The following is a 16,897-nucleotide window of genomic DNA, read 5'->3' as shown; positions in this document are numbered from 1 at the left end:
CTAATTGATTTTTTCAATTGTCTTTTTGTTCATTGTAATCTTCACACAATTCCTAGATGGTCTAAAGCCTAGATTGGTTTTTGAATAATTTTGAATTGGTATTAATGACTCGCAAAACTAACAATATTTCTTACTTCACGGAGGATCAAATGGACACTAAAATCACATGTTAAATATAAAATTTATGAATGCATCCTTCTGATCTTGATTGCATGAAAAGTTAAAACAAAACAAAAAAATACAACTGTGTGACAATCAAGAACAAAAATGACAGAAGTTTAATCACAAATAAGAATTTAAGACACAACTCTGTTTAACCACTATAAGCTATTTACACAAGTATATGTATATGAGGGAATCAAGAGAGTGGGAAAGGAACTAAGGTCTAACAAGTGGCAAGTGCCATGTGCTAATATAAATTGAGTGTTACATGAATTGTATCCTTTAGCTTCTCAGTTTAGGCATTGTGTACTAATTCTAATCACTAAGAAATGGAGGTTGTAGAGTGTCTTCTTTCTCTTATTCCACTCCAACATTTGTCAGCAACCACATATTTAACTATAACAGTCTTTCATGAAGAAGTTCCAAGCTAACCATGCTGCTCCAACAGCAGGCTCAACCTGTTCAATAAACCAAAGTTGTTTCAAAATTGATTCTTCAAGGTATGATTTTTGCTCTTTGATTTTTAAAGTCACAATTCAATTGAGAAAACTTGACGCTTGTATGCTTTGCAGAAAGGTTCATTACATTCCAAAAATAAAAAATTACAAATTTTCATGTTTTGGTTGGTAGTTTAATTTTCCAGTGTTATTCAATAGAAATTACAGAAATCGCCATGTCATACGGGAAGTTACATAGAAATGGATCATATAGGCAGTTCCTTTTGATTTTTATTAGATGACAACATAAATTTGTCTATGTGTACAGTCAATTACCTGTGAAACATTATTAAAAGTTTGCAACAATATTCAACATAATCTTAGAATAAATTCTAATATAAAAGCAGGACTGTGCAGAAATATAAAAACAAGTGACATATTATACTGACCTTTGGTCTAATTGGAAGTACCCGAGGAAAGTACTTAGAAATGCAGTTTACTACTTCTTTTCCAATATCCCATCTCCTATTCGCTTCAAGAACACCACCAACCATCACAAGCGGGAAAGCATCCTTGCCATCTGCCAAAAATCTCATCATATGTCAATAACAGACAGGAAAAATCTAGAGCTCGTGTTAATGATCCAACATTTCGTGCTTTCAATGTTTCCATGTTTTAAAAGGGCGTTCTTGAGGCCTAGTCAATGAGTTAAATTTCCTTGGTATATTCCATTTTAAACTCCATGCGCAGCATCGAATGCAGTTTTAAATAACGTTTCCCGAATTGCTTTTACGACTAAACATGAGTTTGTTGTAGAGTTACTGCTGAAAGATCACCCTAAAATCAAACTGTTACCTCAAAAGAGTTACGAACAGGCTTCATAAATATCTTCCGAGTATTATTAATATAGATTACATTAGAGAACCAGATTCCCAGACCTTTTTTTTTTGTCCCTATATATACCTATCTAATGGGTATAAAAGTCAAGTATTTGAAGTGAGATAACCCCTAACCTTGACCACTTAATCCAAGTCTCTCTACAACAGCTTTGACACTTGAAGCCAGCTCTTGTACAGATTCTAGCAAAATCTTATTTGCAACCTCGTCCCCAGCCTCTGCACAGGACACGACAAGCGGTACAAGTGCTGCAATGCGCGCCCAAGATGGATCTGCGTAGGTCCACCTGATTTTCAACGTGACAACCAAAGATACTGTGATTTTGTGATCCAATGTCTCTCTCAATTGTATGGACGGATAAATTTTCATTGAAAGAAGACAATAATCAATAGGCCAAATGAAGCCATATAATTGTAGACTTCAAAATTCAATCCAACAACATAAAATAACCAATATATCAATCAGAAAATTATTTCTGACTTATAAGTTTGGTTCTCTGAAATAAAATTTTAAAAACTTGCCTGCATTTATCCTACAGACAAGCAAGGGACTAATGTATACCAAATTTTTAAGGACCTCATCATTTGCCTCCACAAAATGAGCAAAAAATGTACTAGTTTACTTAAACATATGAAATGTGGAATCATTTGACTGTACCCGATTAATTCTTCTGCGGAAGAAAGACCGAGTGCTTGTAAAATACTATTCGTAAGCCTTGTACTAGGACCTCGACCATCATGTGCTTTAACTACTGCAGTTAAGGCCTGTGCAGCGATTCCATATCCACTGCAGAGAAAAAAATCAATACCTTCAACAAAATAGTAGGCAGAAATCAAGTGATCAAGTCGAAATTCAAAAGAAAGACCTTTCCCGAGTCCCTGTTTGTAGCTCTCCAGGACATATTACTAGTGATGCCAGCATAGAGCGAAGGGGCTTTTAGAAAAAGTAAAAGGCCAGATTAACTTAGAAACTATAAACCTCTTCTAGCTAATTGAACTCTTAGTCTGTGCCTATGTTCGGCACAGGAGAGAGAGAGAGAGAATGGAAGGGGAGAGATCATGAAAGACAGAGAAATAATAGCGGCGGATTACCTGCCCCAGTCACCTAAGACAGGTCCAGCACCTGCAGCCCTTGCTTCTTTGCCATCCTCTGTAAATCCATATGCAATGGTCCCTGTGCCCGCAATCAATACACATCCATGAAGCCTGCCCATTGTTCCACTTGCCAGGGCAGCCACAGCGTCATTCCGAACATACAGCTTCACGTGGCTTGGGAATATATCCCTGTTACATCAAGTCACAACATATCTTAATTGATAGTTCACATCTTCATTAAGCAGTGGAGAAACTATTGCTATGGAAACTAAAAGGCACAAAATATTTTAAAAACTGAACCGGAAAATGCACAAACAAGTAACTATTTAATTTAAACTTTCAATTATTTACAGATAATCTGCCTAATTTCATTGTGTCCTAATATCAATTCTTTATGCATACTGCTTCTGTAAATTCAAAAGGTGAAGATATCCGGTATTAATCAGTTAGAGTAAGACAACAAAATAGAAAAACTAGAAGCAGCCAAGGCTATTATTTATGACAGGATATAGAAACAAATTCCTTTTCTTAATTAATATATAGAAGGGAAAAAAAAAAAACCACGATAAATAACAGACTCAATTGTATTCTTAAATTATAAATAAGACAGAAAAAATAATGCATTACATAGAGAAAACTAACCAATAAATCAAATAAGTATAGTTGTTAAGTTTCTTCTAACAGCTAAAGAACACAAACAACATGACTTATTTATCCGGAAAAAAAAAGGTAATGTATACTTATATTGAGCAACCTAAGCCAATTGAGAATTCTTTGTTGATCTGTTGGATGGTTAACACCAGATACAGCCAAACAAACAGCTCGGACTGAAGATCGTTTTGAACCACATTTTGAAAGGGCATCTGCCATGACTTGCTCTAATGTTTCCCTTGCAGCAATTTCTGTAGAAGAAGTTATTCATGGCAACAACTAACAATGTAACTACTTTTGTGACATGATCTTATTTTCATTTATCACATAAATTTTTCTAATTTTCTAAAAAATTGCTGAAACCATCAATTTGTGTCTATTATTTATGCATCGCTTTATCTTCTAAAAGGAGCAAATAAAAATGCTGTGTGTCCTTGGCAAGGAGGCACAACCAATAACTTTTGTTCTTTGTGGAGTTGAAAAATATCAAAATAAGAAATTCATTATTGAGAAAAGAGGGATAAGAAGGTACAAAGTGGAGTTAAAAAAAAAGAGAAAAAGAAAGAAAAAAAGAAAATCTCAAGACAAAAAATGACAATATGAAATTCAAAAACCATTAAAATAATAAAACCCTCCCAACAAAATATGGAAAAACTAGAAACACTGCTGTCCAAACTTCTAGAAAATGGAAAGTATATCATCCTAAAACACAGTTATTGGAGTGGTAGATAATGCAGAGTTTTAAAACTATAAACTGCTCAAACAAAAGAAAAGGTACCAAAACTTTGCAACTTTCCCTATCAATAGCCAAGAGCTTTGTTCTAGGCCATAGTCTCTCACAAGTCATTGCTACCTTATAGGCTGTTATATAAGTTAAAAAACTAGCATTCTACCTACATAAAATATCAACAGCTTTCTCCAATACAAAATAGATTTTCCTTCACCAATTTACCTACCTAAGCCATTATCAACATCCCCCTCAAATGTGTAAAGGAGAATGTACTTCCCAATAAGCTAAATTGCTCTCACTATTACTCTCCTCAATTTACCCAATCCACAAAGGGAATTGAATAAGATAAATAACCAGTGACCACTGAACAGTAAACTGAATTAACTAACCAAAACCATTCTCTAAAATTAGCAGAACTCAGACCCAACAAAGCCAGAAACAAAATCAACTTTTGAAACCAACCCACAAAGTAAAATCAAACAAAAAGGCAACTTCCAATTAGTCAATTACCTCCAACACTGTTGTGATTAGAGCAGCCAGCAACAGCCCTTGCAAGAATTGGAAGAGACTGGAGCTGGGAATGGGAAAAAGAAGGAACCATGGGCAAACAAATGCAGACAGTTGATGTTGTTCCACCATCCAAACCCAAGAGAACACCATTCTCACCACCACCATGTCCATCAGAGACAGCCATGTCATCCTCAAAATCCCAAATTTCACCATTCCTATACCTCTTCATAGCATCAAGGACCAAAACCTGTTCTTCCTGTTCCCCCTTCTCCTCCTTCTCTTTCTCCTGCTCCGGCGTCATCACTCACTCACTCACACACACTATTTGAATCGAAATCGTTAGAGAGAGAAAGAAAGAGATCAAAGGTGAACGGCAAAAAGAGGACAAGGGACAAAGACAAGGAAGAAGAGAACAAAGGAGAAGGAGAGAAAATAGATGACTCTTCAAAATTAAAATTTAAGTTTCCAGAAATTAAAAATTGAATTTTTAATGATTTTAGGGTGTCCCAATTGGACGGCCACTACCCTCTATACTCCATTACTCCTTCTCCAGAGAAAGTTGAATTTTTTTTTTGCAGCTTCCACCAAACAATAAGAGAGAGAAAGACTGTTTCGAAAAGTCCTAGGTGCAGTACCCCCAATTTTTTTAATTTTTGTTTATGATATTTGGATTCTCAATAGTGTTTTTTTAAAATATGAACGCTTGGAGTGTTATTTTTAAATGTGCAATTGTTTAATTAGAGAAATAAAAATTGGACTATACGATTTAAGAAAAATCTAGGGAGCCAGCAATTTCATTAAATTCTAATTAGTATGTTATCAGCCAAGAATAGTAAATTATTGGATAAAATCTCACACCAATCTCACATCATTAAAATTATCATTTGATAACTATTTAATGGCTATAAATACCAAAAATTACTGATTTCTTAGCACTCCTCATACAATTTATGAGAGAAATAACAATCGGACCGTCCAATTTATACTAAAAAATTTAAAATACAGAAATCAGATCTTTCAATTTGTATACTTTTTACAATATTAAAAAATATAAAAAATTACAATGTCAGAATATATAACTACTTTTATTTTCATATTCAAAAAATGAGCTCTAATTTTTATCCCTTAATTAATTACTTATTTTTTTATATACAAATACAAAATATTTTGATAATTTTTATTCTAAAAAGACTATACTTACACATAAAATTAATCACTAATTCAACTATTAATATTTGTATCTAATATATATATTTTTTAATATATATTTTGTATTTTAATCATGTGTATATTAAAAATTAATCGTTAAATTAATTATTTATATAAAATATATATTAAAATATATAAATATATAATAATTAATCTAAAAGCTAATTTTAATATATATATATATATATAATATTTTTATGTATTTTAATATATATATTTTATATAAATAATTGGTTTAATAATTATATATATATATATATATAATAATTAATCTAAAAGCTAATTTTAATATATATATATATATATAATATTTTTATGTATTTTAATATATATATTTTATATAAATAATTGGTTTAATAATTATTTTTTATGTATATTTAGTGTAGTTATTTTAATTTTACATGAATAAAAATTTGAAGTCAATCCATATTCTAATAATAGAGGACAGCTACACGTGATTATAAATACTTATGTTTTTTACTCATGATGATATTGATTAATAACATAGTAACAAAATTGTAATGGTTAGTTCATTAAAATTAAATTTTTGTTTTGAACAAAATTAACATATTTGAAAATTTTAAAACTACAGTTTTTTTTTAAATTAAATTAAATCTTCACTAATAATGCTAATATAAATCTAAAAGATTAAATTGTCAATATAAACTTACACTTAGTGTATAGTTTTTTTGTTGGGGTGTTAACATAGTTAACTTTCAATTGGGACTTGGGAGAGATGAGCACATTTTATTTATTTATTTATTTATTGTGGACTGGGAGCACATTTTATTTATTTATTTATTTATTGTGGACTGGGAGCACATTTTATTTAGCCCTCATGTTCCATGATTCTGATATTTGTTTGCATAAAATAAAATCCAAGAAGTCGGTAGGAAGTCCATAAATGCAAATATGTGCTGGGGTCTTAGTCCAAAAAAAAAAAAAAAAAATATGTGCTGGGGTTGCACTAATTATTTATCTTTAATATATAGAATAATTTAATTTAATATTGAATCATGAATAATGAATAATTCTTTGCTGACTGTGGATAAGGACAAGCGAATAGGACAGCTCACATCACAAATAGAAAATTGAAAATTCAGAAAATGACCAATGTAGTCTTTTGTATTATCTTATTTAAATTTTTATTTCTTTCATTTTTTATATATTTTATCCGAAATATCTATACTGTTTTTGTAGAAAGCAGAGGGAATCTGATTAGTGATAATTATAATCCATGGCGACCAATTTTATAATTGTTTGAGACATCAGACACAATTCTAACACATAAAAATTTAGGTGTAATTAATTTTATGTGAAATTAATAGTTAAAAATTATTAATAAATTAATAGATTTGACTAAATTATCATTCTACAATTAGTAAAAGTGGAATAACCTAATATATTTTAGCTTGAATTTTTTTTTTGACAAAAGCAATCTTAAAGAAATAACATCGTAGTTTTTTAAAAATAATTTTAGTTTGATAAAATATGCCTTTTTTTTTTACAAATATTTCATGTATTTTACTAAATAATTATACTGTGTATATATTAACAATCAACTATTAATCAATCACTGTGCATATATGTGTTTATTTCAATAATTTTTATAATACTATTTATATAAATTTAATTATTTTTTATAATAAGTTTGATTATTATAATAAATTCAATTATTTTAATAATTAATTATTTAGTTAAAAATATTTAAATTAATATATATAAATATAGAATAAATAATTTAATGATTATTTTTATTATATTTGTCGTAACGTTTAGAAAATTATTTAAAAGATTAATTATAGCTTTTTCACGTCCAACTTTATCCATGCACATGCATGTATTTGGTTGTTTCGATATAGACATTATAGCCATCCATGAATTCTCAGTTCTCACCACACTAATATTCCTTTGTTTCAACAGAAAAAATAGAGAAAAGAAAATCAACAAAGGAAACATAAAAAGAAAATGAGGTTTTCTATCGTTTTGTTAAGAAAAAACCATAAAAGAAAGAATAAAAATGTGTGTAAAAGTGTTCATGGATCGAATCTGATTCGTATATTTGAAGCAGTATTTATCTGAATCCAATTCGAATATAAGGAGATTCGAACCCGCAATATTTAAAGAAGTACAAGGAGATTGTGCGATTTGAATTATAACATGTTGACAATTTACTTAGCGTACTTAATTTGATTAAAACAAATAAATACATAAATTTATACAACATTTTTATGTTAGTTTAACATTTTATAATAATCATAGTAGTTTATGAAATCTATTTTTAAATTTCAAAATAAAGGTTACATTTATATATTATTATACATACAATAAAATTATATTTATCATTTTACAGAGTTTTGATTTTCTTTTTCCTCTTATTTTTGTCTTCATCTTCTTTCTTTTCATTTTCTTCTTGAAAGTTGAAACGAACCAAAGGCTATATATATGGAGATTGAAGCCCATTTCAGGCTTTTTTATCTAATTAAATATATGAGTAGCTTTTATTCTTCAAATACGCACCGGTTGAAACTGATCCCATAATACGCATTTCCAATTCGTGCCTGCTGACCAAGAAATGGAATTTGCCATCATTTCTTGGGTGACGCCAACGAAATGGCGCAGGAGAGCAGCTTTCTTCATTTCGTTGCTGCCATGCACGAAATGGAGCAACATCAGTGACGGCGCACACGAGGTGGGCACATCAGGGCCATTGCATGCAAAATGGACCAAGCTGCTGGTGGCGCCAACAAATTGGAGGACCTCGTCCCTGGCGCCCACGAATTGGAGGTCAACGTAGCAGCTTCACATGCATTGGTCATGTTGGGAGGCAGGAGACACTTGGAAAGGGAGCCAACATCATTATAAAAGGGTTGTGAGGGAGGGGACCTGATGCACGGTTAAAGGGGGCATAGGGTAAAATAAAATTTTTTTGTAAGTGGTAAAAGGAAGGTAGGAGGTGGTGGTTGGGAGGGCAGTGCTGAGAAAAAAAATTTTTAATATGAGTGGAGGAGGGGTTAATGCAGAGGAGAACTTGAACCGGTTGGACGAATATCATATAGCGGCACATCTATTTCTTAAGGTTAGTGTACGTCATTTAGTTGATTGTTGTTGTTATCGATTACTAGAGATAATATTTTCCATTTTTAGAAAATTTTTTAGAGAATTTTGAGCTGTTGTATTTCTTGCTACCTTTGGTTGCAGTCGACACGTGTTCTTACTCCTCATGGCACGCTCGTCGATGTTTTCACGGTAGACCCTGCAAATCCAAGCATGGAAATTAGACGGCAGAGACTTGAGCCTTATCTGAGACGCACGGGATTCTACCACGCCTCTTTGATCAAGCGCTTCGAGTACGACAATCCACTTATTAGTGCCTTGGTCGAACGATGGCGACCGGAGACACATACCTTCCATCTACCTTGGGGCGAGTGTACAATAACCCTGGAGGATGTAGCAATGCAGTTAGGGTTACCTGTTGATGGTCAGCCTGTTAGTGGTACTTTGAGGTCATGGAGCAAGTTTCACCAAAGAGATATTTGGGAATGGTGTCATGAACTTCTAGGTGAGGTTCCCGCCGGCCACGTAGGGACAACCAAGTTCAACATAAAGCTGAAGTGGCTCAGAACTCGTCTTCAACAGATGCCGCTTGACTTAGAAGATAATGGCCTCATGCAGTATGCACGGTGTTACATGCTTTACTTGTTGGGAGGCGTGCTTCTTCCGGACAAGGCCAACAACACGGTGCATGTTCGATATCTGCCGTTGTTGGCTGACTTTGATGCCATCTGCACCTACAGTTGGGGTAGCGCCGTCCTCTGTTGGTTATATCGTGCTATGTGCTTAGCAACGGAATACAGTGTTGAGGGTATGGCCGGTTGTCATACGTTGCTCATGTCGTGGATATACTACAGGTTACCTTTCTTCGCACCGAATGTTACGACACCATATAGTTTTCCTTTAGCAACGAGGTACGGTATACATGTCTTCCGACTTTGTGACTTTTCTCATATATCCTTTGCCGTTGGTGATTCTTTATTTTTTTTTAATTTTGTCGTGGTCCAACAGGTGGGCAGGAAAAAAAGGACAAAATGACTATGCTGAGCAGCGGTTATTGAGGCACCGTCTGAGGTTGGACAATCTGAATGTGGATGAGGTTGGTGCTAGTTGTTATTAATATGTTTCGAACTACTGTGTATATGCTTTTACTGAAAAGGTTTCTTTTATGTGTAGTTTGTTTGGCAACCGTACATGGACCCACGGATTCTGTCTAGAGTTCCCACTGAATTCCTCGGCCACCCACATGGAGATTTCTATACCGCCGTTGTGCCTCTCATATTTTTCAGATGGATTGAGATCCTAAATGTTGGCCGAGTGTTGCGTCAATTTGGGGGAAAGCAAGGACCTCCAAACCCTCCGCTTAATATTGATACCTTCCATCGACAATCGGCTCGCAATGATGACGGATGGTGGCCGGTAAGACTATCTGAGTGGTTTGAGGTATGGGCCAACCGGCGAGGTGATGCATACAGGTTGCGCATTGATCGTGCAGATACGTTACGTCCTAGTCAAGATTACTATAGGTGGTACTGTGACAGAACAAGGAGGTTTTTGTCTGCCCCTGATGCATTCCATGATCCGAGGGAGGAAGTTGTCCCCGCCGGCGCACTGGAAGAGTATGGAAGAGGCCCCGTTGTTAACTTGCCGCCGGTTCCCCGAGACCATCATCGTTGCCGTCCTCGCAGAGGCAGAGCTGAAGAACATGCTGACCCTGGGGAGGATAGGCAAGCTTTTCCAGAGGAAGACCGGCCCGGTGTTGAGCAAGACATGGGTTACCATGCTCCATCACAGCCTGCCCCAGTTTCTGGGGACTACTACTACCCGCAACCTTTCCTTCAAGCGGAGCCTCCCCAGCCTTCTTCCATTCAGCAGTTTATGCCATATCAGAGTAGCTACGAAGTTGGCGATTCATCACAGGGAGGTACACAGGACTTAATTGATTCTATGGACAGAGTTGGGTGGACAAACTTCTCTTCGTTTTTCGACGGTTTGGACCATTTCATCCCTCAGCAAGCATCCCCGCATACACCAACAGATCTTGCACTCGCCTTGCCCCGAGCCGACACTGACACACATCCTGCCCTTGCGGGGAGGAGATCTACCTCCATCGGAGACACAACTGGGTCTGCGCTACGACCGTACGACCCTATGCAGATGCAGGGCCGACGACTTTCTTACACTGGGGCTGATGTTAGCCTGGACGAGGACGAGGGACATCATGCTCGTCCCCGCCGGGACACTCGACCTCCTCCGTGTGGCACAGGCGGCAGACTCGGCCACGAGCACCACTAGCAGTCTTTTAGCTGTTATCTGCTATAGTTTTACTGTTTAGTTGTCTTGTTCCCGCTTGTTGCTGTATGTTTTACCGTTTAGTGTTCTTCATGTACTTGTAGTGTTCCTCCATCATGTTTTTTTATTAACGTTCACACTTTCTTTTAATATGATATTAGTTTGTCTACATTGAAAACGCACATGACCCGAACTAGAGTCAACAACACACTAATAAACAACATCGACTCTTTAGTACAAGAAAACTGAAATAACTTCCAAAGCGATAATACAATAAACATGGATGATGGCATTCTAGTTTGCGGAAGCGTGGGGACAATTCCGCCTTGTATGTCCTGGTTGCCTGCAAAGACCACACCGCTTACCGGGTCCCGGCTCAACCTCGTCCATCTCATTCCGAATTCTCGTAGACACGGGACGTCCTTCAAGTGTGCGTCGTAGGAGGGGGTTGGGACGGACACGTTGTCCTTCGTAACAGGGCCACATCTCCTCATCCGGCATTGGCTGGAATTCCATTTCGTAGACCCGAAATACGCTCTCAACCCGGTAGACCAAGTCAACATACTGTTCCCACTCTAGTCTCGAGTAGGCGCAAGCGGCTAGAGCATGAGCACATGGGTAGTGTAACGCTTGGAAGTAACCACAGTCACATCTACGAGCCTGAAGGTTAACCCTAAACCGAGATTGCACCCCTACAGCAGCTATCTCATCGACTGTGAATACTGTGGTGGCTCTATCGTACGACGTCACAAGCATCTGCGAAATTCCCTCACGGTTCGCTAATATGGCTTTCTGTAGGAACTGTGAGAACACTTGACCGCTTGCAATCTGAGCCTGTGCTTGCCGACCCTTCACGACGAATAACTCATTGAGGCGATGGTAGGTAGACTTCACAATTGCACAGACGGGTAGATTCCTAGTGCCCTTCAGGACGGAGTTGATACACTCGGAAAGGTTGGTCGTCATGTGACCATATCGTCGACCCTCGTCAAGGTGTTGCAGCCATTTAGGTGGCTCCAACCCTCGTATCCAACCCATCATCTGTGGCGATGCTACGGGATCCTCGCTGCTAATTAACTCAAGGTAGTACTGTGCCTGCTCTTGCGTCTTTGAATAAGCGGCATTAACCAGGTGTCTTTTGGCTTCCTTACTTTTAAAACTTGTTGCGAAGTTGGAAGCAATATGCCGTACACAGTAAACATTGTGTTCCCAGCCACATCCTTCACGCTCCAATGCGGCCTTTATTGCAGCATGCCTGTCGGAGATAAGAAGAACTCCTGGCCTAGTCGCTACATGTCTCCTCAAATTGGTCAGAAAAAAGTACCATGAATTTGTGTTCTCTCTTTCGACGAGGGCAAAAGCGACAGGCAGAATGTTGTTGTTTCCATCCTGTGCTATGGTCATGAGAAGGGTGCCAGCGTACTTCCCATACAGGTGTGTTCCGTCTACTGAGACTAGCGGCTTGCAATGCCTAAACGCTTAAACACATGAAGGGAACGACCAGAAAACCTGGTGAAACATGACACTATCACGGTCAAGGGTGTTTCCGATGTAGTACGGAACCGTTTGGAGGTCAACAATTGTCCCTGCAAACAAATTGTTTTACTTAGTCAAACTGGTTAAGGAGTAAAAGGACAACTAAGAGCAAAGACCATACAAAAGTAAATTGCAAGGAATACTTGGGACGAAGGCTTGGAGCGCATTGAAGTATCTGCGCAGCTGGTCATAGGACTCATCCCAATCACCATAGATCCTTGCGATTGCTTTCTGCTTTGCGTGCCAAACCTTCTTGTAAGACACCTTGTAGCCGTATGCTGACTCGACCGATCCTTGCAACACCTTTACACAAATAGTCGCATCAGCATGCACCATGGCGAATATGTGCTGGCAGATGACATTGCTATCTAGTTGAGCGTGGTCCTGAGACATCGAACTTGTCAAGCAACTATGAAGCCCTTCGTATTTTCGAATTTCCCAAAATTGGGAAGACGTTGTCTTCGCAACCCGTACCATCCAGCGACATCGATCACCGAACTGCTTGCATCGACATACATACCTCTTTTGGTCTGACTCTACGACCTTATACTCTGTACTCCTACGGATGTTGTAGTTCTTGACTGCAAGCATCGCTGTTTCCCGGTTCAGAAACTTTAACCCAATCTCTAGCTCTATCTTGCCTGACAGAGCGTAGCTGCTAGGTCTGTCATCTGCGTTACTCGACTGCATTGCTCCAAGATTTAGGGACAGGTAGTGTGCAGGTGTGCTGGAGAATACACGTCCGCCTACCGATTCGACAGGTCTTGGAGGAACATCGTCGCCATGCAGAGGTTGCGTTTTCGGAACGGCCTCTGCCTCATCACCACTGAATTCTTCAATGTCATCCTCGTCAGAAGTTTCAGCAATGCCAACATCGGCATGCCTATTGAACCCAAGTAACGTTGAGGGGGACGGGCGCGCTTCCTGAAGATTTGCATTCTGTTCTCGCACAACAAATGCATTGAAGCTTGGACTTCGGGCCCTACTTGTATCCGGCCCCGGAACAAAATCAGCCGCTCCCAGATTTCTCACACCATCCACATTATTGGAACTGGACGAGCTTCCGCCAATATCCTGAATATTCAAACAAAGCTCCAACGAATATATGGTACCTATGCTGCGATGATAAGAGAACATCATTGACACCTGCTGATCAGATTTTATCTGCATTTTTTGATACGCAAACGAGTTGGCCACTGCAACCGGCATCCTATAAGTCAGTTTCGTGATTTCTTTTTTCCCAACCATCCCGGTATGAACCAGAATAAGATTCTTCAGATCTTGCAACGATGTCTGCGGTGGAATCATTATCCATAATGGATCATCGCAAACGAATGTAATCCCTTCTGCTGTATGAGAAATTTTTCCATTCGGATATAAAATTAAATACACGTTCTCCGAAGCCATATACAAAAAAAGCCAATCTGAATACCCAAAAAATTTTTAAGAGAGAAAGAAGCTAGTGAACTTGAGAGAATATTGAAGAGTTGGAGGAGAGTGGATACAAAATATCTTCTTCCGTAATTGATCCAGCACCGTTTATATAGGCACTCCACGATCCCATTTCGTGGCCAGTGCACCAGAAGTGTTCCAACTCAAGTGCGCCGCAGTTGAATTGGTGCCAACTCGTGGCCGCCGTCCATGATGTTCCCCATTTCGTGGGTGACAACCACATAATGGTTGCTGCACCATTTCGTGCCCGCCGCCATTGACATGGAACCTGCTGCAGATTTGTTCCATTTCAGGGCCGCTACACTTGATATTGAGTTGAATCCCATCTCGCGGGCGGCAGCCGAGACTTGGGCATGCGTATTTAAGTAACACTTTCACTCCATGCGTATATTGGGAAATAAAGTGTTTGGCATAGTTACTTATATAAAAAAGCCCCCATTTCATGGTTGTATTGGTTTCTGGTGCTAATGAAGCTCCAAGTGGGTACAGTGCCATGCAATCCAACATAGACAAAATAACATTCTCAAATTCATGAAACCTCTTCATTTTCCCAAGTTAAAAGCCTTTGTTTCTTCAAAAATAAAAACTTTGTCATCCCCACAAACCCCCTTCTTTTATGAGGAACTTCTGGGAAAAGCATTAGACCAATACCCAGATATAAAAACCTTGAAAAGTGTCCACTCCAAGATTTATTACCTCAGTTTTCATGACAACCCATCTCTAGGAATCAAGCTCATGAGAGCATATGCCGCTTGTGGTGAACCCGGGTTTGCACGGAAGGTGTTTGACAAAATTCCTGAGAGAAATGTTGTGTTCTATAATGTCATGATTAGAAGTTATGTTAATAACCATTGGTTTGATGATGCATTGCATGTTTTCAAGGCCATGGTTCATGGTGGGTTTAGTCCAGATCATTATACTTACCCTTGTGTTCTGAAGGCTTGCTCGTGCTCTGATAATTTGAGCTTTGGGTTGCAGCTGCATGGAGCTCTGCTGAAGGTTCGGCTTGATTCAAATGTGTTCGTTGGGAATGGTCTCATTGCAATGTATGGGAAATGTGGTTGCTTGCTCGAGGCAAGGCGTGCTCTAGATGAAGTGCCAAGCAGGGATGTTGTATCGTGGAACTCAATGGTTGCAGGATATGCGCAGAATATGCAGTTTGATGATGCATTGGAGGTTTGCCGGGAAATGGAGGCTTTGAAACAAAAACCAGATGCAGGTACATTGGCTAGTCTCATGCCAGCTGTAAGTAACACATCATCTAATAATGTTTTGTATGTTAGGGATATGTTTATGAATTTAGACAAGAAGAGTTTGGTTTCATGGAATGTGATGATAGCGACGTATATGAAAAATTCTATGCCTAGCAAAGCTGTAGAGTTGTATTTAGAAATGGAGAAAACTGGGGTAGAACCTGATGCAATCACTTGCGCTAGTGTTCTTCCAGCTTGTGGGGATCTCTCGGCTTTATTGTTAGGAAGGAGGATTCATGAATATGTTGATTGGAAGAAATTGTGTCCAAATTTGCTATTGGAAAATGCATTAATAGACATGTATGCTAGGTGTGGATGTTTAGATGATGCAAGAAAAGTATTTGATAGGATGAAACTTCGCGATGTTGCTTCATGGACTTCACTGATATCTGCCTATGCTATGGCTGGACAAGGTTGTAATGCTGTGGAACTATTTACAGAAATGCAAAATTCTGGTCTGAGCCCAGATTCAATTGCCTTCGTCGCAATTCTCTCGGCATGTAGCCATTCAGGATTACTGGATGAAGGGAAAATCTATTTTAAACAGATGACAGAGAAATATAACTTAACACCAAGAATTGAACACTTTGCTTGTTATGTGGATCTTTTAGGGCGTGCCGGTCAAGTAGATGAAGCTTACAATTTCATCAAGCAGATGCCGGTGGAGCCCAATGAAAGGGTGTGGGGCGCGCTGCTTAGTTCTTGTCGTGTGTACTCCAACATGGACATTGGGCTTTTAGCAGCTGACAACCTACTTCAGTTGCTTCCTGAGCAATCAGGTTACTATGTCTTGCTATCCAATATTTATGCCAAGGCCGGAAGATGGAAAGAAGTTACTGCTGTTCGATCATTAATGAAGAGAAGGAGAATTCGAAAAACACCTGGAATCAGCAATGTTGAGCTGAACAATCAGGTTCATACTTTTCTCGCAGGTGACACGTTGCATCCACAATCAAAGGAGATCTATGAAGAGCTTGGTGTGCTAGTGGGGAAGATGAAAGAGTTAGGTTATGTCCCTGAGACCGATTCTGCTCTTCATGATGTGGAGGAGGAGGACAAGGAATGCCATCTTGCTGTCCACAGTGAAAAGTTAGCCATTGTGTTTGCTCTGCTGAATACTCAAAATTCTCCAATCAGAATCACAAAAAATCTTCGTGTTTGCGGAGATTGTCATATTGCTGCAAAGCTTATCTCCAAGATTGCTGGACGCGAAATTGTCGTTAGGGACACCAATCGGTTCCACCATTTTAAGGATGGTATATGCTCTTGTGGAGATTATTGGTGAGTTCCCAGTGAAAGTATAACTGTATCCTACAACATTACAATAATTTTGAAATATAATCTGTATATGATGGCAGAGAATTTATTTATTTTTAACATTTTTTCTGTACAAATATACTCAATTTTTATTGAATATTTTTGGTTCCAACTATGATATTTAATTTACTAAGCGATTTAATCCAATAGCAATATAACCATGGCTGGAGCTGGACAACTAAGCCATGCTCAATTGGATTATTTATTTCTCATTTTATAGTGTGGTCCATCCTAATTGAAAAATGTCAATATTTAGTCTCTCATACTATTTCAAATAAAATTGTTTCCAATTGTGGAGTAAGT

At 37.9% G+C, this 16,897-nt stretch overlaps 2 protein-coding genes across 3 annotated transcripts; one reads left to right on the top strand and one right to left on the bottom strand.

Moving 5' to 3' along the window:
• Positions 1-179: 179 nt before the first annotated feature.
• Positions 180-5,122, bottom strand: LOC130942078 (uncharacterized). Its single transcript, XM_057870760.1, has 7 exons — positions 4,482-5,122; positions 3,345-3,492; positions 2,588-2,779; positions 2,154-2,282; positions 1,613-1,782; positions 1,049-1,179; positions 180-620 (listed from the first exon to the last, which is right to left on the bottom strand). Exons 1-7 carry the CDS (start codon positions 4,780-4,782, stop codon positions 555-557), a joined length of 1,137 nt encoding a protein of 378 aa, XP_057726743.1. The 5' UTR covers positions 4,783-5,122; the 3' UTR covers positions 180-554.
• An 8,918-nt stretch (positions 5,123-14,040) lies between these two features.
• On the top strand, positions 14,041-16,825 carry LOC130941208 (putative pentatricopeptide repeat-containing protein At3g49142). Of its 2 annotated transcripts, XM_057869627.1 has the most exons (2): positions 14,686-14,919; positions 15,003-16,799. In XM_057869627.1, the coding sequence occupies exons 1-2, from the start codon at positions 14,863-14,865 to the stop codon at positions 16,560-16,562; spliced, it is 1,617 nt and encodes a 538-aa protein (XP_057725610.1). In that variant the 5' UTR covers positions 14,686-14,862; the 3' UTR covers positions 16,563-16,799. The 2 variants fall into 2 exon arrangements, with proteins under 2 accessions (XP_057725609.1, XP_057725610.1); XM_057869626.1 differs by having other exon boundaries at positions 14,041-16,825.
• The last annotated feature ends 72 nt before the right edge of the window (positions 16,826-16,897 follow it).

The sequence above is a fragment of the Arachis stenosperma genome, chromosome 7 (assembly GCF_014773155.1).
Source record: "Arachis stenosperma cultivar V10309 chromosome 7, arast.V10309.gnm1.PFL2, whole genome shotgun sequence".
Lineage (NCBI taxonomy): Eukaryota > Viridiplantae > Streptophyta > Magnoliopsida > Fabales > Fabaceae > Arachis > Arachis stenosperma.
Note: the sequence above shows the minus strand (reverse complement) of the source record. Positions and strands in the feature narration are given on the sequence as shown.

Bases quoted from the DNA above. Each gene is read 5' to 3' on its own strand.
- LOC130942078 (XM_057870760.1), bottom strand. From the start codon at position 4,782: ATGACGCCGGAGCAGGAGAAAGAGAAGGAGGAGAAGGGGGAACAGGAA. The intron at 3,493-4,481 runs GTAATTGACTAA...CTTCTTCTACAG, and splicing joins TAATCACAACAGTGTTGGAG to AAATTGCTGCAAGGGAAACA. The intron at 621-1,048 runs GTCAGTATAATA...TTTATTGAACAG, and splicing joins TACTTCCAATTAGACCAAAG to GTTGAGCCTGCTGTTGGAGC.
- LOC130941208 (XM_057869626.1), top strand. From the start codon at position 14,556: ATGAAACCTCTTCATTTTCCCAAGTTAAAAGCCTTTGTTTCTTCAAAA.